A 22,875-nucleotide genomic window follows, 5' to 3' on the forward strand; every position below is an offset into this window, starting at 1 on the left:
CACATTATATATAAAATTCGAGGATCTCGTCCTCAACTCCGAATCACGAGTATTTTTGCACATTGTGCCAACTAAAATTTTCAATTTCCTTTCTTTCTTATTTTCAATATATTTCATAAATAATTTTCACAACATATAATGAACCCTCCTACCGGTAGAGCATATAATTCATAAAACAGATTGGAATCAATTATTATGAAACACATTAAACCCACTGCAGTAAATAATAAAAATTACTTTTGGGCTTATAGCCCTCAATGGTGTACCAAAAATAAAATGACATACACGGGCTCACATCTTTAAATCTCCCCATAGGGATAAACATATAAGTGGGTCACAAATTTATGAAGCTCACCCATAAGTAGAGCATAATAGGAGGACTCACTTCAATATTCAGAACCGAATCAAATTAAGGAAAATTATCCTTTATAATAAAAATCAGGATCGTACCTGTAACGACACCATCTGGTGTATTGGCCTCAGCCAAATCATAGTGATTAAATCAACGGGTCGGGCCTCCATCTCTTAGGCGCTCACTACTCGCCTGTCCTCCACCTCTAGCTGACTGTGCACGTGAAGTATCAACTGGAATAAAGCTTGTAGCTGGAGTGTTCTGATGAAATCCACCCCTCACAAGTCTAGGACAATCTCTCATAATATGCCTAGTATCACCACACTCATAACAACCCCTCTGAGGTCGCGGTTGCTCGTACTGAGTCTGTGCCGTATAACTGAAATAACCACTGTAAGAATCTCGTGTCGGTGGTTCACTATAAACTGGAGCACTCCGAGTAATATGATGTGCGGACTGAGCTGACCGACTGCTCGAGCCTCCGCTATAATGGGGTCTAGCTGAAGAGTAAAATTCACTAAAACCTACAGATCTTCGAGACCTTTTGGCCTCCTTAGACTCCCTTTCCTCGCCTAAAACACCCTCAATCTTCCTTTCAATTTCCACTACTTGTTGAAATGGAGCATCAGTTTACAACTTTCTAGCCATGCATATTTTAATATCATAATCGAGCCCCTCAATGAATCTGCGGACCCGTTCTCTGATTTTCGAAACTAAGATTGGTGCATGATGGGCTAACTCACTGAACCTGATAGCATATTCTGACATTGTCATTGTAACCTGACGCAACCGTTCAAACTTTGTGCACCACGCATCTCTGAGAGTCTGGGGAACAAACTCTTTCAAGAATATTTTCGAAAATTGAGCCCAAGTTGGTGGTGTGGCATCGGCTGGTCTACCTTCTTCATAGATTTTCCACCACCGATACGTTGCGCCTGACAGTTAAAATGTAGTAAAGGCAACTCCGCTCACTTCCACAATACCCATGGTGTGGAGAATACAATGACAATTCTCTAGAAATTCTTGGGCAACCTCTGTGGTTGTGCCACTGAAAGTTGGTGGATCATACTTCTTAAACCTTTCATGTCTCTTTTGTTCTTCTTATGATGCCTCGGGGCTGGCCTCAGGCCGAACCGGAATAAATGATTGTACCGGTACTACACTCGGAACCTGATCAACGTGAACCTGCTGCTCTGGAGTTATGATAGGAGTCTGAGCTACTCCCCCAATCTGCGGAATGTTTGGTGAAACAGAGATCAATCCCGCCTGAGTTAATATACCAAACATACTCAGGAACTGTGCCAAAGTCTCCTGAAGTTCGGGGGTAACAACAGGTGCTTCTGGTACCTGTCCCCCAACTGGAGCTACTAGTGGCTCCTCAACTGTTGTTCTGATAGGTGCTCTAGTCGTAGCACGTGCCCCTCCTCGACCTCTACCTCGGCCTCTATCTCGGCCCCGGCCTCTTGCAGCCCTAGCAGTATGAGCGGATGCCTGTTCAGCTAACCTGGTAGTACGTGTCCTCACCATCTGTGAGAGAATAGAGATACAAAGGCTCAAATTCCAAATTCAACAAATTCCGCACGACATGAATGAAAGAAATGGAAATTTCCTAGCAGTTCTATAGCCTCTCGAAGATAAGTACAGACGTCTCCGTACCGATCCGCAAGACTCTACTAGACTCGTTCGTGACTCATAGAACCTATGAACCTAGAGCTCTGATACCAACTTGTCATGACCCAAAATCCCACCACAGGCGTCGTGATGACACCTAGTCTCTAAGACTAGGTAAGCTGATTTCTATTACATTCTAAAGCCATCTTTTTTTGAATTAAATAAATAATCAAAACTAGTAGCGGAATAAATATGAATATACAACCTCCCAAGACTGGTAGTACTGAGTCACAAACTCTAACTGAATACATGGAATGATCACGAGGAGCGAATATACAATACTGTTTTATTACAAATTAACAGTACAATGAAATGAAAAGACTCCAAGGGACTACGATGGCCAAGCAGCTCTACCTTGAAACTTTACGATCGCGCTTTAACTCTGCTCAAGTCCAATATCTCCAATACCTAGCTCTGCACAAAAATGTACAGAAGGGTAGAGTGAGCACACCACAACGGTGCCTAGTAAGTATCAAGACTAACCTCAATGGAGTAGAGACGAGGTACAGTCAAGACACTCACTAGTCTAATAACCTGTACAATATAATATACAAAAATAATAGGAAATAAATAATAATAAAGGCAGGATAAAGCGACCAGTGATATGCACAACAGACAACAAGAATACCATTAATATTACTCAACAATTAATAAACACAATTACACCCAATTAAATCAAGCCCTTCAAATAAATGTCATTCACATAGTTCTTCCAGATAACTCTCTTTCAAATATAACTTTCTCAAATAATTATTTTTCAAATATAATTCTTTCAATAAATCTTTTCAAATACAATTTCCTCAAATAAATATCTTTCAAAATACAATTCTTTTATATAATACTTTCTAAGTAAAAATCCTTCCAAATAAATTTTTTGAATATAATTCTTTCAATTAAAAAGTCACCATGTGACACCTCATTTCAGAATCATCAAAATACGGGTCTCAGCCCATTTTTATATTTTTCGTAAATACGGGTCTCAGCCCATTTTTATATTTTCACGACACCTCGTGCCCATAATTAAATCATCATATTTGCCCAGTGTCACATCCCTTTTTTCACCTCACTAACCCTCTTAAAAATAGATAAAAGTGGTTTAAAAGCTCAAAAGGGTTTTCAATTTGAAAGTGACAAAATTGATTATTTAAAAGGGATTCTCTCAGAGTCACCACTTGGCATATAACCTGGGTGTGCCAAGTCACCATTTAAAAGCAATTTTCCCTTAAAAATATATTTGACTCTAAACCAGTTTACATCAGAGATTCTAGATAAGGGGGTTCATTTGACTCGGGGAGAAGGTGTTAGGCATTCTCCGAGTCCCGTGAAGGTCACGATTGCGTACTTGATCTAATTGGCTTTAAAGAATATTCTAATTGAAGCAAAACACACAAAAGCAAAATAAACACAAAAGAGGTTCGAGGTTATCCCCGCCTAAATAAAAGAAAGTAAAATAAGAGAAAAATACTAAAGTCTATGATATGCTCACTCCACGATGTCCGTCACGGCCTCCAGATACATTCACTTCGGGGCATTTCCCTGATAAAAATATTTATAAAGTTTATGGGGCATTCCCCTGAATTTAAACTAAAGGGAACGACCTCTCACCTCGAATAAAAGAAAAGAAAAGAAAAGACCTAAAGTTTGCCTAGATGGGTGTTGACGGCCTAAACATGCTACTAGCGAATTAATTAAACAAAGTAATAAAATGATTAAGGCTAGTTGTTATGCGAGATTCATGGTTAAAGTCCAACCCTAACTTTTAATGTCATTTCCAGATGATCCAATTGACTCAAACAATGAGGTTTAACCACCGACCATACTAATCAATTCAACATGATCCAAACAGAATAATTTCGTATCCTAATTACAAAACCACTGAATTCAAATATCAACTTCACTTACTCTTAAAGTTACATTCAAGCCCTAAATCAACTAATTACAAATATGAATGAAATGAAATCTAAAGAAAATTGCAAACCCGTGTGAAATTTATATCAATAGAGTGCATTCAGGGAAGATAACACAAATTCATTCACACAATAACAAACAATAACAGATTTAAGACACAAGAGTTAGAAATGGACCTTTACTGGATCTATTAGTCAAAGAGATAAGAGAGAACCTCAGGAGTGAAAGCTCTTTGAATCTGAAAATGTTTTAAGACAGGAAACCTTGGACGGCGACAACCTCGATGGGTCCTCGTCGGAGAAACTCAAATTCGCCGACGAACTCAAACTCTACTCGACCCAGAGGACACTGAAGCTCAAAGAGCAGACCAGAACTTTGAGTTCGGATATTTTTGAGTTGTGCAATATAATTTTTAGTCTTGCTGCTCTGGTTTTGTAGGGATAAAGGGGAACAAAATATGGTTACGGTATTTAGGTGATTCACGGGGGAGAGAGGGTTAAGAATCGATGGTTATGGGTGAAACAGTGGTGGGTGTTAGTGAATTCACATGGTATTAGATTAAAGCAAATGAAGAATGATGTAGTCTCATGGAGAAAACGATTGGTAAGGATTGGGCGAGCTACGGCTCTAGGGATTTCTCCTCAGTTTTCTTTTTTTTTCCTCTGTCCGTGTTCTCTCGATGGCTGCTTTAGAATGGAGGAGTTAGGTCTCTCTAGGGTTAGTTCTAGGGTGTTATATCTGATGGGGTATGTGGGCTGAGGGAATGGGCCGTCCACTTTAGGCCTTTTTGGCCAGATTTGTGCTTAAAATGGGCCTAATTAACCAAAAATTTATCCACCCCACATCAACTCTTGCCTATTAAATAAAAAACAAAGATAAAATTCTACCAAAATATTAATTAGCCCTACTTAAGTAGAAATAACTATTAAAATAAAACTAACCGTTAAAACAAAACTATTTTTGGTATTTTTTCAAATATCATACTAAAAATAAAAATAGGATTAGATTAAAATCATCGCAAAATTAAAATAATACTTCTACCAAAAATACTAATATTCTTGAAAAAGATATGTAATGAGGTAAAAAACAAAGTGAAACTATTTTTTTGTGTTTTCTAATTTTATGTTCTACTATTAGATTAAAAGTGAAAAATAGGCTAAATCCTATCAAATTAAAAATAAGTAAATATTTTAAAAATACTACTTTTAAAAATTGCGCGGGTCAAAAATTACGTGCTTACAGCTGCTCCTCTTTGCTCAAAAACTCGAAGAGTTTTTTGAGCAAAGCACAATAAGCAACGTAATTGATTTATGACTCGACGCTTATTCAAAACGAAACAAAGATGGACAAGAGATTGTGACCGAGCCCTGGTATTTGAGCTGCCTACATATCCTTGGTTATAAAGGAATCAGGCCACGTATAGTTCAAAAGTGAGAAGAATGATGGAGTATACCGAGGTGGAGAGCCGATTGAGGTGCCGTCGAGGTTCCGGTCCGCGGTTCTTGCCATTACGTCAAAAATAAAAGGAAAAATTACATCAAAAATAAAAAAAATATAAGATCCTATCTACTTCTTGTCTCGAATCTTCCTTGAATATCCACTTGATCCTTCAATCATGAAACTGAAAATTCAACCCCATTCTTCAGGTGGGCATCCTGCTGACTTGAGTCTGAAGAAAACTGGAAGTTGACCCTATTCTTCAGGCGGGCACCCTGCTGCTTGCACTTGAAATAAACTTGAACTTGCGGTAGACTCGAGCTTGCAAATCTTGTCCTTCATGCAGCTCGTGCTACTTCTGATTTGACTTGAAAACAACTAGAGGTTAACCCTATTCTTCAGGCGGGATCCTGTTGCCTCTAACTTGAACTTGAAAACTTAAAGTTGACCCTGTTCTTCAGGCGGGATCCTGATGCCTCTTTGAGTTGAACTTGTAAACTGAAAATTAACGTTGTTCTTCAAGTAGGCTCCTGATGCTTCTATACCTTAACTTGAAAATTAAAAGTTGACCCTGTTCTTCAGGCGGGCTCCTCATGCTTCTTTGACTTAAAATTGTAAACTAAAAGCTGACCCTGTTCTTCAGGCGGGCTCCTGATACTTCTTGAACTTGAAAATTGAAAGTTGACCCTGTTCTTCAAGCGGGCTCCTGATGCCTCTCTGACTTGAAATTTTAAACTAAAAATTGACCCTGTTCTTCAGGCGGGATTCTCCTGATACTTCTCTAACTAGACCTTGAAAACTGAACGCTGACCCTGTTCTTCAGGCGGGCTCCTGATGCCTCTCTGACTTGAACTTGTAAACTGAAAGTTGACCCTGTACTTCAGGCGGGCTCCTGATTCCTCTTGAACTTGAAAATTAAAAGTTGACCCTATTCTTCAGGCGGGCTCCTGATGCTTCTTTAACTTGAACTTGGAAAATGAAAGTTGACCCTGTTCTCTAGGCGGGCTCCTGATGCTTCTTGAACTTGAAAATTGAAAGTTGACCCTGTTCTTCAGGCGGGCTCCTGATGCTTCTTGAGCTTGAAAATTAAAAGTTGACCCTGTTTTTCAGGCGGGCTCCTGATGCCTCTCTGACTTGAACTTGAAAATTGAATGTTGACCCTGTTCTTCAGGCGGGCTCCTGATGCCTCTTGAACTTGGAAGTAAAATTAAATATTGGCCCTGTTCTTTAGGCGGCCTCCTTATGCTTTTTGAACTTGAAAATTGAAAGTTGACCCTATTTTTCAGGAGGGCTCCTGATGCCTCTTGAACTTGAAAATTGAAAGTTGACCCTATTCTTCAGGCGGGCTCCTGATGCCTCTCTGACTTGAAAATTAAAAGTTGACCCTATTTTTCAGGCGGGCTCCTGATGCTGACTTTAAATTTGAAATAACTCTGAAATGAATTCCCTCGTTCTCCAGGTGGGTGCCTACTGCTGACTTAAACTTTGAAATAACTCTAAAATGAATTCCCTAATTCTCCAGGTGGGTGCCTACTATTGATTTTAAACTTTGGAATGAACTCCCTCATTCTCCAGGTGGATGCCTGCAATCACAACAAAACAGACAAAACAAAGAAAATTTTCTGCCCCAGTTTGTACCAGGAACATTTGTGAGTGTTAGTTGAATCCCATTTTCCAGGAGGGTCCTGAGAACTTGAAAACTAAATCCCATTATCCAGGAGGGACATGAGAACTTAAAACCTATTCCCATTTTCCAGGAGGGTCCTGAGAACTTGAAAACTAAATCCCATTATCCAGGAGGGTCCTGAGAACTTAAAACCTATTCCCATTATCCAGGAGGACCCTGAGAACTTAGAACCTATTCCCATTATCCAGGAGCGTCCTGAGAACTTAAAACCTAATCCCATTATCCAGGAGGGTCCTGAGAACTTAAAACCTAATCCCATTATCCAGGAGGGTCCTGAGAACTTAAAACCTATTCCCATTATCTAGGAGGGCCCTGAGAACTTAAAACCTAATCCTATTATCCAGGAGGGTCCTGAGAACTTAAAACCTAATCCCATTATCCAGGAGGGTCCTCAGAACTTAAAACCTATTCCCATTATCCAGGAGGGCCCTGAGAACTTAAAACCTATCCCCATTATCCAGGAAGGTCCTGAGAACTAAAAACTTGAATCCCATTATCCAGGAGGGTCCTGAGAATTTAAAACCTATTCCCATTATCCAGTAGGGTCCTGAGAACTTGAAAACTAAATCCCATTATCCAGGAGAGTCCTGAGAACTTAAAACTATTCCCATTATCTAGGAGGGTCCTGAGAACTTAAAACCTGAATCCCATTATCTAGGAGGGTCCTGAGAACTTGAAAACTAAATCCCATTATCCAGGAGGGTCCTGAGAACATAAACCTATTCCCATTATCCAGGAGGGTCCTGAGAACTTAAAATCTAATCCCATTATCCAGGAGGGTCCTGAGAACTTGAAAACTAGTACCATTATCTAGGAGGGTCCTGAGAACATAAAACCTAAATCCCATTATCCAAGAGGGTCCTGAGAACTTAAAACCTAATCCTATTATCTAGGAGGGTCCTGAGAACACAAAACCTAAATCTCATTATCCAGGAGGGTCCTGAAAACTTGAAAACTAATCCCATTATCCTGGAGGGTCCTGAGAACATTAAACCTAAATCCCATTATCCAGGAGGGTTCTGAGAACTTAAAACCTAATCCCATTATCCAGGAGGGTCCTGAGAACACAAAACCTAAATCCCATTATCCAGGAGGGTACTGAGAACTTGAAAACTAATCCCATTATCCAGGAGCATCCTGAGAACATAAAACCTAAATCCCATTATCCATGAGAGTCCTGAGAACTTGAAAACTAATCCCATTATCCAGGAGAGTCCTGAGAACATAAAACCTAATCCCATTATCCAGGAGGGTCCTCAGAACTTAAAACCTATTCCCATTATCCAGGAGGGCCCTGAGAACTTAAAACCTATCCCCATTATCCAGGAAGGTCCTGAGAACTAAAAACTTGAATCCCATTATCCAGGAGGGTCCTGAGAATTTAAAACCTATTCCCATTATCCAGTAGGGTCCTGAGAACTTGAAAACTAAATCCCATTATCCAGGAGGGTCCTGAGAACTTAAAACTATTCCCATTATCTAGGAGGGTCCTGAGAACTTAAAACCTGAATCCCATTATCTAGGAGGGTCCTGAGAACTTGAAAACTAAATCCCATTATCCAGGAGGGTCCTGAGAACATAAACCTATTCCCATTATCCAGGAGGGTCCTGAGAACTTAAAATCTAATCCCATTATCCAGGAGGGTCCTGAGAACTTGAAAACTAGTACCATTATCTAGGAGGGTCCTGAGAACATAAAACCTAAATCCCATTATCCAAGAGGGTCCTGAGAACTTAAAACCTAATCCTATTATCTAGGAGGGTCCTGAGAACACAAAACCTAAATCTCATTATCCAGGAGGGTCCTGAAAACTTGAAAACTAATCCCATTATCCTGGAGGGTCCTGAGAACATTAAACCTAAATCCCATTATCCAGGAGGGTTCTGAGAACTTAAAACCTAATCCCATTATCCAGGAGGGTCCTGAGAACACAAAACCTAAATCCCATTATCCAGGAGGGTACTGAGAACTTGAAAACTAATCCCATTATCCAGGAGCATCCTGAGAACATAAAACCTAAATCCCATTATCCATGAGAGTCCTGAGAACTTGAAAACTAATCCCATTATCCAGGAGAGTCCTGAGAACATAAAACCTAATCCCATTATCCAGGAGGGTCCTCAGAACTTAAAACCTATTCCCATTATCCAGGAGGGCCCTGAGAACTTAAAACCTATCCCCATTATCGAGGAAGGTCCTGAGAACTAAAAACCTAAATCCCATTATCCAGGAAGGTCCTGAGAACTTAAAACCTATTCCTTTTATCCAGGAGGGTCCTGAGAACTTGAAAACTAAATCCCATTATCCGGGAGGGTTCTGAGAACTTAAAACTATTCCCATTATCTAGGAGGGTCCTGAGAACTTAAAACCTGAATCCCATTATCCAGGAGGGTCCTGAGAACTTGAAAACTAAATTCCATTATCCAGGAGGGTACTGAGAACTTAAACCTATTCCCATTATCTAGGAGGGTCCTGAGAACTTAAAACCTAATCCCATTATCCAGGAGGGTCCTGAGAACTTAAAAACTAGTCCCATTATCTAGGAGGGTCCTGAGAACATAAAACCTAAATCCCATTATCCAAGAGGGTCCTCAGAACTTAAAACCTAATCCCATTATCCAGGAGGGTCTTGAGAACACAAAACCTAAATCCCATTATCTAGGAGGGTCCTGAGAACTTGAAAACTAATCCCATTATCCAGAAGGGTCGTGATAACATAAAACCTAAATCCTATTATCCAGGAGGGTCCTGAGAACTTAAAACCTAATCCCATTATCCAGGAGGGTCCTGAGAACACAAAACCTAAATCCCATTATCCAGGAGGGTCCTGGGAACATAAAACCTAAAACCAATTATCCAGGAGGGTCCTGAGAATTTGAAAACTAATCCCATTATCTAGGAGGGTCCTGAGAACTTAAACCTATTCCCATTATCTAGGAGGGTCCTGAGAACTGAAAATGAACTTACCTGAGCCATGCTCTCTTCCTAGAGGATCCCTGCAGACAGAACAAAATTCCTTGCCCCTGAACCATACTTTCCTCATGGAGGATCCAAGCGAATGACCAAATTTCATGTCCCTGTTTTAATCAAAGGAAATTTGGTGAGTTTGAAAATGTGGTGGTTAGTTTGTGGCATCGTTGTTGAAGGTGTCCGCTTCTGCCACTGCCATGTTTCATTCTGATAAGCTGCTTCAGGCTAACAATGAATCATTTGATTGAACCTTGACCACAAAAACCCCTGAATGACCTGAATCCCTTACACTCACTTGTTGTATTGTGTTTTCATTCTAGCAATTGTTGAACCTTTGCATTTCCTCGAAATTCAAGATTCACTTGATCACCTGAACTTCAATCGCCACCACATTTCTCCTTCCAAATCATGTCACTTGCGATAGTAGGTTTTGAAGTCCTTTATGGCTTGTTTAACAAAGACTAACTTGAAAGAGATTCAAAAAATCAGACCCAAAAGAAAACAAAGCGAGGTGACTTTGAGAATTAGGAATAAAAAGGAAAATCTTGAACAAAGATGACTATTTGAAGAAGAATGGAAAAGAGACTTATCTGAGTGAAGCAGCTGTCTCCAATGATCATGATATGCATTTCAGATTGATCAACCTAACCCATCCAACCAATCACATTTTCCGTTCATGTCATGTCTTCATTCTTCAAAAACCGAGCCTTCAATGATCCAACTTTTCTGTAAAGTCACCAACCTCTTTCGACTTATAGTGTCCCGAAGGGTTTTCACCAACAAGCCTATCTCATTTGTTCATCTCTTAGCTCACCGCCGCCTTACGGTGCCCGTGAGGGTTTTCACCAATAAGACTCTCATTTTAAATTTTTCCTGAGCTCACCATCGCCTTACGGTGCCCGTGAGGGTTTTCACCAATAAGACTCTCTCATTTTATTTATTTTCCTTGTGCCCAATGAACAAAGTGTTACCCATAATGGAAATCATACCTCTTTCTCACTTGACTTGGTATCCTCAAAGATTGATCGGAAGGTCTTTCTTTGGACCGTAGTATAGGCTTTTGGAAAGGGTTAGAAAGAAAAGGTGGTATAAGGCTCAACATGACTTAAGATGGAAGGGTTTAAAATTACAACTTTTGGAATCAGACTTTTTGCAAAACTAAAACTTCTGCCCCGATTTTTTTTTTGGGGAATTTTGAATTTTTATTTGATGGGACCGAACCTCAGAGTAAGGCTGCCTACGTATCCTTAAAAGGAATCAGGTCTAACGTAGTTCCAAACTAAAAGTTTTTTTTTTGTTTTTGTTGCTTTTTTTTCCTTTTTTTTCTCTTTTTTTTCCTTTTTTTTCTTTTATTTCCTTTTTCTTCTTTTTTTTTCTTTTCTATTTCCTAACTCTACTTATGATTCCAAAAGAGGGGTATGAAAGAAAACAAATAAAGCTCAAAAGGGGTAACAAAGGATAAAAGTGCTTGGGTAGCAGAATAAAGTGCCTTCGTCATTCCAACTTTGAACATGCCAAGTACAAAATGTGATTGAAAGTAAGCAAAGAAATCATACATAGTACCTCTTGACTACATCAGAATTGATAGCCATATCTACACATTTGCCTTCTATGTCTGTTAAATACAAGGCACCATTGGGCAACACCTTTGTCACAATGAACGGCCTCTGCCAGTTTGGGAAAAACTTGCCTTTAGCTTCAGCCTGATGTGGAAGGATGCGTTTCAATACCAGCTGGCCCATTTCAAATTTTCGGGGACGCACCTTCTTATTGTATGCTCTTGCCATTCTTTTCTGATACAATTGACCATGACATACTGCTGCCAATCTTTTTTCATCAATCAAACTCAACTGCTCTAGCCGGGTTTTGACCCACTCATCATCATCAATTTCAGCTTCTGCAACGATCCGAAGGGATGGAATCTCAACTTCCGCAGGTATGACTGCCTCAGTTCCATACACTAGCAAATAAGGAGTTGCACCTACTGAAGTGCGAACAGTAGTGCGATAACCCAGTAAAGCAAAAGGCAACTTTTCATGCCATTGCTTAGAACCTTGCACCATCTTGCGAAGTATCTTCTTTATGTTCTTGTTAGCAGCCTCAACAACTCCGTTTGCCTTAGGACGATACGGAGTGGAGTTTCGATGCATAATCTTGAACTGTTGGCATACCTCTTTCATCAAATGACTGTTGAGGTTAGCAGCATTGTCTGTGATGATTACCTTGGGAATTCCGAAACGGCAAATGATGTTTGAATGAACAAAATCTACCACTGCCTTCTTGGTCACGGACTTGAAAGTTACAGCTTCGACCCACTTGGTAAAGTAATCAATGGCCACCAGAATAAACCTATGCCCTTTCGATGCTACAGGCTCAATTGGTCCAATGACATCTATGCCCCAAGCAACAAAGGGCCAAGGTGCAGACATTGTGTGTAACTCAGATGGTGGGGAATGAATCAAATCACTGTGCACCTGGCATTGATGACACTTACGAACAAATCTAATGCAATCTCGTTCCATGGTGAGCCAATAATAACCTGCTCTAAGTATCTTCTTTGCCAAGACATTCTTGTTCATATGTGGCCCGCAAACTCCAGAATGCACTTCGGTCATGAGAGTTGAAGCTTCTTTAGCATCTATGCACCTCAGCAGTCCTAAGTCTGGAGTCCTCTTGTACAAGATTCCCCCGCTTAAGAAAAATTCACTAGCCAGACGTCGAATGGTTCTCTTTTGATCACCTGTGGCATGTACCGGATATACCCTCGACTTGATGTATTCCTTAATATTATGAAACCAAGGTTCACCATCAGTTTCCACTTCAACCACGTTACAATATGTATGCTGATCACGAACTTGGATATACAGAGGGTCAACGTAAGTCTTGTCCGGATGGTGTAACATGGACGCCAGAGTAGCCAAGGCGTCGGCAATCTCATTATGAATCCTAGGAATATGTCTGAATTTTATCGACCCGAATCGTTGACAAAGATCATGCAAACACTATCGATACGGTATGAGCTTTAAGTCCCGAGTTTCCCATTCTCCCTGAATCTGGTGAACCAACAAATCTGAATCTCCCGAAACTAGTACTTTCTGGACTCCAAAATGCATGCTTCATACTCAGCCATGTTGTTAGTGCAATAAAATCGAAGCTGGGCTATTAAAGGGTAGTGTTGTCCTGTTTCAGAAATGAGTACAGCCCCTATTTCGACACCTTTCATGTTAGCAGCTCCATCAAAGAAGAGTTTCCAACCTAGTTTCTCATCAAGATCAACCTCATCAACATACATCACTTCTTCATCAGGAAAATAAGTCTTCAATGGCTCATATTCTTCATCCACTGGGTTCTCGGCCAAGTGGTCGGCCAAAGCTTGGGCTTTCATCGCGGTCCGGTCACATAGATAATATCAAACTCTGTGAGCAAAATCTGCCACTTTGCAAGTCTTCCTGTGGGCATAGGTTTCTGAAAGATATACTTTAGAGGATCCATGCGAGAAATGAGGTAAGTAGTGTAGGACGAAAGATAATGCTTCAACTTTTGTGCCACCCAAGTCAGGGCGCAACATGTCCTCTCAAGAAGAGTATACTTAACCTCATAAGGAGTGAACTTCTTGCTGAGATAATAAATGGCTTGCTCTTTCTTGCCCGTGATGTCGTGTTGACCCAGTACACAGCCAAAAGAGCTATCCAAGACCGTCAAATAGAGAATTAACGGTCTCCCGGGCTCCGGCGGGACCAACACATGTGGGTTTGACAGGTATCTCTTAATCTTATCGAATGCTTCCTAACACTCATCAGTCCACTTGACCGCAACATTCTTCTTCAGCAACTTAAAGATGGGCTCACAGGTCGTTGTGAGTTGAGAAATAAACCTGCTGATGTAATTTAATCTTCCGAGCAAGCTCATCACCTCAGTTTTATTCTTGGGCAGTGGTAACTCTTGGATGGCTTTTATATTCAACGGATCTAGCTCTATACCGCGTCGACTAACCACGAATCCCAACAGTTTCCGGACAGGACACCAAATGCATATTTTGCTGGATTGAGCTTGAGGTTATACCTGCGGAGCCTTTGGAAAAACTTTCTCAAATCCCTAACATGGTCGGACTGCTTCTTTGACTTTTTGATCACATCATCTACATAAACCTCAATCTCCATGTGTATCATGTCATGAAATATGATAGTCATCGCCCTCATATAAGTTGCCCCAGCATTCTTCAAACTAAATGGCATTACTCGGTAGCAATATGTTCCCCGTGGTGTGATGAACGCTGCTTTTTCTACATCTTCCTCATCCATCAAGATCTTGTGATATCCCGCGTAGCAATCCACAAAAGACCCAATCTCATGCTTGGCACAATTATCAATCAGAATGTGGATGTTCGGCAATGGAAAATCATCCTTTGGGCTAGCTTTGTTAATATCACGATAATCAACATATACCCTGGTCTTACCATCCTTCTTTGGTACTGGCACAACATTAGCTAACCCAATAGGATATCGAGTAACTTGAATGACCTTTGCATCAAGCTGCTTTGTGATTTCTTCTTTGATCTTCACACTCATGTCAGTCTTGAACTTTCTTAACTTTTGCTTGACAGGAGAGAATGCAGGATCAGTTGGCAATTTATGAACTACCAAATCAGTGCTCAAGCCCGGCATATCGTCATACGACCATGCAAAGACATCTTTGTACTCAAACAGTGCTTTGATTATTTCTTCCCTGACTTGCGGTTCTGGATGCACACTTATCTTGGTTTCCCTGACATTATCCTGATCTCCTAAATTGATTGCTTCAATTTCATTCAAATTGGGCTTTGGTTTTTCTTCAAAGTGCTTTAGTTCTTTACTTATTCCCTCAAATGTTGCTTCTTCATCATATTCTACTTCTTGGATCATTATTTCAGGATTAGACTGGCTTTTAAGATTTGGATGAAAATTCCTCATGCATGTCATGTCATTAGAACCAGCATAAAAAGAGCTGTACAAAAGAAAAACAAAATGAAACACTATTAGGAATAATAGAAAACGGCAGAATGCATTTCATTGAAAATAAAAGGATAGAAGGGTTTGAATATCAAAACAAGAGAAAATAAAAATCTGGATTACAACCCTGGAATAACCTAGATAACAGAAAGAAAAACAAAGCAAACTACCAAAACTCCTTCCTGGTGGGGAGAGGAGTAGCTTCCCAATTGCTAAGCTTCACATTTGGCCCAACGAGCTGCACATCTACGTTACTAGAACCTTCCCCAACTTCCACCATGTTAACCTCATCAAACAAACTCTGGAACCTCTTGATCAGCTCTTCATCAACATCGACCACAGGTTTTGGGACTGATGATATTGGCTGTTTTGCTGCCCCTGGCTTGACAAAAGACTTGGAAATGTGTGGAACATGCTTGGGGAGTGACCATATCTTTTGTCTTAAATTTTAGCCCTTTTCACGTCCTTTCTCTGTGGGCGTTAATCCCAAACCAAATGTGCCAAGATTTTCATGTGGGCACACAGGATGCACAATACCCTGTAGAGATGAACCCAGACCTTTACCCCGCACAAAACCATTCTTCAACATTTCATTTGCTACCATGACGGACGTGGAGGATAGCTTCGGTCCTGGAATGCATTCTCCCTCGGGAATCTTCTCAACAGACACAGTTTCGAAATTTTGCTAAACCCAAGGCCCTTTATCATCTTCGGCTTCAATAAATGGAACAGACGGGTCATTATAAGCAGATATGTCTTCATCACCATGCACAACTATATCCTGCCTGTCCCATTCGAGTTTTACCATTTGATGCAAAGAAGACGGGATCGCCTTAGCTGCATATATCCAAGGCCTGCCCAACAACAGATTGTAGGAGACAGACACATCTAACACTTGAAACTCCATAGTGAACTCAACTGGCCCTATTGTCAATTTGAGCATTATATCACCAACAGAATTTTTACCGCCTCCGTCAAAACCTCGAACACACACACTATTCATGTGGATTCTTTCAGTGCCAATCTTCAACTTTTGTAGAGTGGACATGGGGCAAATATTTGCACTAGAGCCGTTATCAACCAAGACCCTTGAAACAACAGAATCCTCGCACTTCACCGTGAGATAAAGAGCTCGGTTATGTTCTGTACCCTCCATAGGAAGTTCATCATCTGAGAAAGTGATCCTGTTTGCTTCGAAGATCTTGTTAGCAATCTTTTCTAAGTGGTTCATCGTGATTTTATCAGGAACATGGGCCTCATTCAAAATCTTCATCAGGGCTCTACGGTATTCATCTGAATGAATCAACAAAGACAAAAGAGAGATCTGAGCTGGTGTTTTCCTTAACTGCTCCATGATAGAATAGTCTTGCACTTTCATCTCTTTCAGGAACTCCTCAGCCTCTTCTTCGGTGACCGGCTTCTTTACTGGGATTTGGCTATCTTTTAATGGATTGGCTTTCCTCAACTCCTCTGGGGTAAAACATCTCCAAGAACGAGTCAGTCCTCCGGTTTTGTTGACTTCTTCCTTTACTTCTTTCCCTTTATATGTCACTATCACCTGTTTGTAATTCCACGGGACAGCCTTTGTATCAACCATTGGCAACTGGGTTACTGACTTAATAATAACACGGGTAATACGGGCCCCTTCCACGACTATGACAGGCTTGCTCGGGATCCCGGGCGCTACCACTTTTGGCTTTTCCTGACTTGCCCCAATATCCTTCGAAGGCCCTTTCATAACCAACACCGGTGGCTTCAAATTGAGCGAGCTCAGTTTCTCTATCACCCCTTCAACTGTCAAGGGAATTGCTTTGGTAGAGTTTGGAGCCTTAACCAAATTACTTTCACTAGCACGAATCATCATGACGGACATGGAAAAATTCCTGAGCTCCCCATCCTTATGAACTATTTCAATCATATGCGTCTCTACATGGGCTGGCGAAGGATTTTGGTTGATGTTCGGCGCATCTGGGCTCTGGACTACAATTTGATTTGTATCAATAAGCTCTTGGATTGCCCTCTTCAAATGCCAACACTTCTCTGTATCGTGCCCTAGAGCATCAGAACAATATGCGTACCTCAGAGAATAATCGAGGTTCTTTGGAGGGGGATTTGGTATCTTCGCCTCAATCGGCCTCAAGACGTCTAATTGCTTCAACCTTTGAAACAAACTAGCATAGGACTCACCCAGAGGGGTGAAGGTTTCTTTCCGTTGTTGCCTTTCTCTCCTATACTCCGGCCTTGGTCGAAAGTTTGGACTTGTAGGGTTTCGGTAGGGTTGTAGGGGTGGATAAGTATTTTGTGGAGCTAGAGCACGCCATTGTGGGTAAGGAGGGGGTTGAGCATATGACTGTGCAGTGTGAACATGGTATTGGGGTGGTCTAACTGAGTATTGAGGGTCTTGTGGTGGGAAATAATGTTGGGGTGGATTATATGGAGCTTGGGTGTAGGATTGGGGTTGGGGTCGAGGCTGAGTGTACTGGTGAGGTGAACCCCTTGGGCCACGCCATGATCCAGAGATAACCATAGCGATATCATCCTTCTTCTTTTTGCCTAACAAGCTTCCTGTACCACTTTGAATTGCCTGTGTGGTTGCTTTTATGGCGGAGTAGCACATGATCTTGCTTGACTTGAGTCCCTCTTCCACTATTTCTCCCATCTTTACCACATCGTTAAAGGGTTTACCTATGGATGAGATCAAATGGCCAAAGTAGGTAGGCTCCAGGGCTTGAAGAAAGTACTCAACCATCTCGTCTTCTTCCATCAGAGGATTGACCCGTGCAGCTTCCTCTCTCCATATGAACCTGTATTCCCTAAAGCTTTCACGGGGCTTCTTTTCTACCTTTGTCAGGGATAGGCGATCCGGGACAATATCTATATTGTATTGAAAGTGCCGGGCAAAGGCCTGAGCCATATCGTCCTATGTGTACCACCTGCTAGCATCTTGGCGGGTGTACCATTCTGAAGCTGCCCCAGTCAGACTCTAACTGAAATAGGCCATCAATAATTCATCTTTCCTACGGCGCCTCTCATCTTACTGCAATTACCTCTCAAGTAGGCTACAGGATCCCCATGTCCGTCATATAGATCAAACTTTGGCATCTTAAACCCGGTGGGCAATTGGATGTCAGGAAATAAGCACAAGTCCTTGTAAGCCACACTTACTTGGCTTCCTATCCCTTGCATGTTCCTCAAAGATTGCTACAAACTCTTCACTTTCCTAAATATCCCATCTTGCTCCACATTCTTGGATGGTTTCTCGGTTTCAACATGAGGCTTAAAGTGAGGGGTGTAAGAGTAAGGATCCGGGACTTTGAAGGTTGGTTCTGGAGTGTAGTATTGGGTATCTGGAGCTTGGAACGCGGGTTCACTAGAAGATCAATGGAGGGTAGCTTGTGGAGGGGATACAAAAATAGGAGCAGATGTTGGAGCAGGGTATGAGGTTGTTTTGGCTGGTGGAGCATGGAAAATTTGGGACGAAGTGCCGGGGTAGGAGTGGTAAGGGGTGAAGCCTGGTGCATGTTGAGGAGAAAGATCAACGGTACTGGTCATCTGGGCTTGGGATAGTGGTGGGATGGAGGCAGGTTTTTCTGTATAGTTGGTAGGGAATGAAGGTGGAGGATGTCCCTTGATCCAGGCCTGGTACATTTTCGCCATTTGATGTTTCAACCTTCGGACCTCCTCTTTCAGTTCAGATTCTGATTCTACAATCTCCCTCGGTGGGTCAACAACTCCTATGTCCGTTTCTTTGCTAGTCATGACTGTCTTGCGCTTTGACCTAGTATCGTATGGATGACTTGCCAGGATGCCAACAAACTAACCACCTACCTGAAGTTAGAATAAAGGTAACAAAGAAAAACAAAGCCGCCATGTTAGCGTTAGGGCATTTATCAGATAATAATATCACGTTACGTGCAATGCACCTAGCAACAATTAACGGTTCTAAAATGGCTTTGAGTGTCACAAGGTCATAAGGCATCATCCCAATTTGCTCATTTCAATCTTCTCTTTTCTTTCTTTTTTTTTATCACTTCTTGGCTTACATCATTTTCTTTCCACTCTTTTTTTTTCTTTTTGCTTATCACTCTTTTCTTTTCTCTCATTTCTCACATCCCACATTTCCATCTCTCTCTTTTTTTTCTTTTTAATTTTTAAAATAATTCGATCGAACCCGATGTAGGTTGCCTACGTATCATGTTCCACATGAATTAGACCAAGCGTAGTTCTGGAAAAGTGGTGGACAAAATAAACTAAAAAAACAAGAATCTTTTTGGATTTTTCATTTATAACTTTTTTGGTTTTCAAGTACAAAATGGAAGTACGACGACAAAAAGGCTCGACAAACTCAGCTAAACTATGACAGACTATGACACCACCTAAAAGCCTCAATTCTACTAGACAAGACTAGAAAGTAAAAAAACACCACAAAAATAGGCTCAAAACATAAAAAATCTTCTCAAATAAGCTCATGAATGTGACAGTCATGGCTGGGATGGTCCTGGGGTATCTGTCATGATAAAGCTCTGTAACATGCCTCGTAGAGATGCACTGATGCTGGGAACAAAGGTCCTGGCATGTGCCCCCGCCTCCTGAAAGCCGACCCTAAATAAGTACTGACCATGTTGCTCCACATTTGCTACCAATCCTGCCAACTGAGACCTTATCAACTCAAGCTTACCCCAAGGATCTGGATCCAAAGCCTCCTCAAAATCATCTATCTGAACTGCCCGACCCCTAAGCTGTGCTGGCAATGGGGTGCTGACCCCTGGTAGAATAGACTGCAACCAAATCAAGTACTCCTGAATACACTCGGGCCTGCCAATGTCCTCTACTAATGTATTCTTCTTCATCCTCTTTGCATTGTTCTAGTATTGCACGTACTTGATCTCATCAGCCGCCTTTTTGCTAAAATTCATGATGTGCCTCCGAAGATTCAAAGTTAGCGGCTCTTCCTGCCTCCTGCCCAACTGTCGCATCACCCTAATGGGAGTGTACGGCCTGACACACTTAAGTCCTATCAACATCAAGAAAGGTTGCATACGACATCCTACCAAGATCTCATCTAAAGGTAGCCAAAGGTAGTCCCACAAAACATTCCCATTTGTCCTCAAACCTAGGAACTTAATCCAAGCCATGACGCCTACTGGGTATGTAAACTTAGGAAACTTCATCCTACGCTCAATGCATACCACTCGATCCCGCAAGGCACGGTCGATAGGTCAAAGTAAGGAAGCGGTGTGTAAGAACTCCATCATCCACAATTGTAGCAAAAGGTTGCTCCCTTAAAAAAACCTAACACCTCCCGTAACCTCACTTAGGGCTCGATACAACTCTGTCAAGATCATTGGTACAATGGTAACGACTTTGCATTGCTTCTCATGAAATAGCGCCATTACCACTGATTGCAGACGGGTGCAAATATGCCTTTCATCTAAAGGAAATACCAATATTCCCAGCAAAGCAAGGCTGAAGGCTTCAAGGCGGCGTCTTTTCCATTTTGCCTTGGTTGTGCAAAACTCATCCCAAAAGACATCAAAACTATCATGGGGTCCAAATCTAGCAAACAAATAATCCAAAGATATCCAGGACTGCTTGAGGCATCCTAAATGTTTATTATCTTTCAGACCCAGGTCGCTAAGGAATATCGTCCTAGAGTGATCTCGGGGAATTATCATGTCTTTGCCTATGTAACTTAGACGAGTGAGACCGGACATTTCTGACAAGGTAGGAGTCATTTCACACTCTCCAAATCCGAAAACCATATTTTGCGGGTCCCAGTAGGTCAACATTGCCTCCACTAAGTCTGGGCGGGGGTGTGATATCAAGAAGCGAAGTGAAGGTGCCTAATTTCTCCATTAACTCATGCTGCTCTAACAGTGAAAATATTTTCCACCACTTGACCAACTTCCTAGGGATCTTTACTACCATCAACACTTTGGATCGAATTAGCGGGTCCATACCTGAATGAAGAGAACACGGTTAGCGACTCAAGACACTATGTGGCACCACAACACTTCTTATTAGACACATGCAAGACATGATTGGGCTATTTCTGCAAAATGACCTATGTGGCCAAGGGTGGCTATTAGTGCAAACTCTAACAAAGGTGACCTCTTAGACATGGAAATAACCCACTAAGACTTATACGACTTCAAAACTCCCAATAATCATGGTCCAAAATTACTTTGCAGAAATGACCCACTTTGCAAAAACGGCCGATATGGCCAGAAGTGGTTAAATATGCAAACTCAAAAAGGACGGACCCTAAGGTAGTGGGACACTTATTTGTTTACTTAAGATTTTAAGACATGGGTTACTAAATCACTTTTGTGAAAATGACCCCCATTTTGCAAAAATGGCCGATGTGGCCAAAAGTGGCTAGACATGCAAGATTTGGCTACGACCCCCGAAGCCAAGAACCTAAGACTCGCTAGGAAGACTGGACCCTATGTGGGCTGCCTACGTATCCCGCCCCGAATTACGAGAATCAGGTATGCGTAGTTCGGGAGGATTAGATATGGGAGAAAGCTTTGAAAAATGCAATTAATTTGGAAAAAACTATTTTTTGTCTTTTTTTTGAAATTGATAAGAAAGTGTAAAATCTTTTTGTTATTTTTTTTTTCTTTTAGAAAACGGGGCAAGAAACTAAAAGTGACAAAACCCTCAATATTCTCTCTTGCTTCATTTTTCACCCTTCTTTCCCAAACATCAGTCCGCCAGATGACCTTTCTACCCTCAAAGATGCAACATTTAGCATGTAGGATGATTGAATGTCATTTTGGGCTAGCGGGCCCATTTGACACAGTTTGGACAAGCTTCCTATAAAGGACACGATACCTAGGACCGAGCCCTGCTATGATATGATGCAAATAAAAATGACCTAAAGGCTGACCTACGTTTGGAGTTCACTAACAAGGCAATTCGGGGGAGCGTATGGTCGATGGTGGCTGCTCAAGCTTTCCACCCACTCCATACGTCTGACGACCCCCTCCTAAAATAAGGGTGACTCAACAAAGATTTCGTGTACGCGACGCGTACTACGAGACTTATTGCAGAAAGACTTGATCGGGTAATGCAAATGATGATAGTTATAAAGCAGTAACACATAAAGGAAAAATTGTAAACACGTAAACAACTAGCAAATAATAAAACGACATAAACAAAATTAAAATAAACAAATAAATCAAATAAAATCATAAAAACCTCAACCGAATATTCTAAAAAGCCAAAAAGATCAAGTACCAGCTCGAACCTGCGAGTCCCCAGCAGAGTCGCCAGAGTTGTCACACCCCTTTTTTTCACCTCACTAACCCTCTTAAAAATAGATAAAAGTGGTTTAAAAGCTCAAAAGGGTTTTCAATTTGAAAGTGACAAAATTGATTATTTAAAAGGGATTCTCTCAGAGTCGCCACTTGGCATATAACCTCGGTGTGCCAAGTCACCATTTAAAAGTAATTTTCCCTTAAAAACATATTTGACTCTAAACCAGTTTACACCAGAGATTCTAGATAAGGGGGTTAATTTGACTCGGGGAGAAGGTGTTAGGCATTCCCCGAGTCCTTTGAAGGTCACGATTGCGTACTTGATCTAATTGGATTTAAAGAATATTCTAATTGAAGCAAAACACACAAAAGCAAAATAAATACAAAAGAGGTTCGAGGTTGTCCCCGCCTAAATAAAAGAAAGTAAAATAAGAGGAAAATACTAAAGTCTATGATATGCTCACTCCACGATGTCCGTCACGGCCTCCAGATACATTCACTTCGGGGCATTCCCCTGATAAAACTATTTATAAAGTTTATGGGGCATTTCCCTGAATTTCAACTAAAGGGAACGACCTCTCACCTCGAATAAAAACGAT

General features: G+C 41.2%; 3 protein-coding genes across 3 annotated transcripts; all 3 read right to left on the bottom strand.

Annotated features, from left to right (window-relative positions):
- Positions 1-8,993: 8,993 nt before the first annotated feature.
- LOC138907261 (uncharacterized) lies at positions 8,994-13,411 on the bottom strand. The gene is made up of 5 exons (XM_070197830.1): positions 13,119-13,411; positions 12,330-12,984; positions 11,590-12,056; positions 10,024-10,133; positions 8,994-9,151 (listed from the first exon to the last, which is right to left on the bottom strand). The coding sequence occupies exons 1-5, from the start codon at positions 13,409-13,411 to the stop codon at positions 8,994-8,996; spliced, it is 1,683 nt and encodes a 560-aa protein (XP_070053931.1).
- Positions 13,412-15,699: 2,288 nt separating this feature from the next.
- LOC104097332 (uncharacterized) lies at positions 15,700-17,928 on the bottom strand. The gene has a single exon (XM_070197833.1). The coding sequence runs from the start codon at positions 17,926-17,928 to the stop codon at positions 15,700-15,702; it is 2,229 nt and encodes a 742-aa protein (XP_070053934.1).
- A 464-nt stretch (positions 17,929-18,392) lies between these two features.
- On the bottom strand, positions 18,393-18,773 carry LOC138907262 (uncharacterized). Its single transcript, XM_070197836.1, has one exon. It carries the CDS (start codon positions 18,771-18,773, stop codon positions 18,393-18,395), a length of 381 nt encoding a protein of 126 aa, XP_070053937.1.
- Between the last annotated feature and the right edge of the window lie 4,102 nt (positions 18,774-22,875).

The sequence above is a fragment of the Nicotiana tomentosiformis genome, chromosome 1 (genome assembly GCF_000390325.3).
Source record: "Nicotiana tomentosiformis chromosome 1, ASM39032v3, whole genome shotgun sequence".
Taxonomy (NCBI): Eukaryota; Viridiplantae; Streptophyta; class Magnoliopsida; order Solanales; family Solanaceae; genus Nicotiana; species Nicotiana tomentosiformis.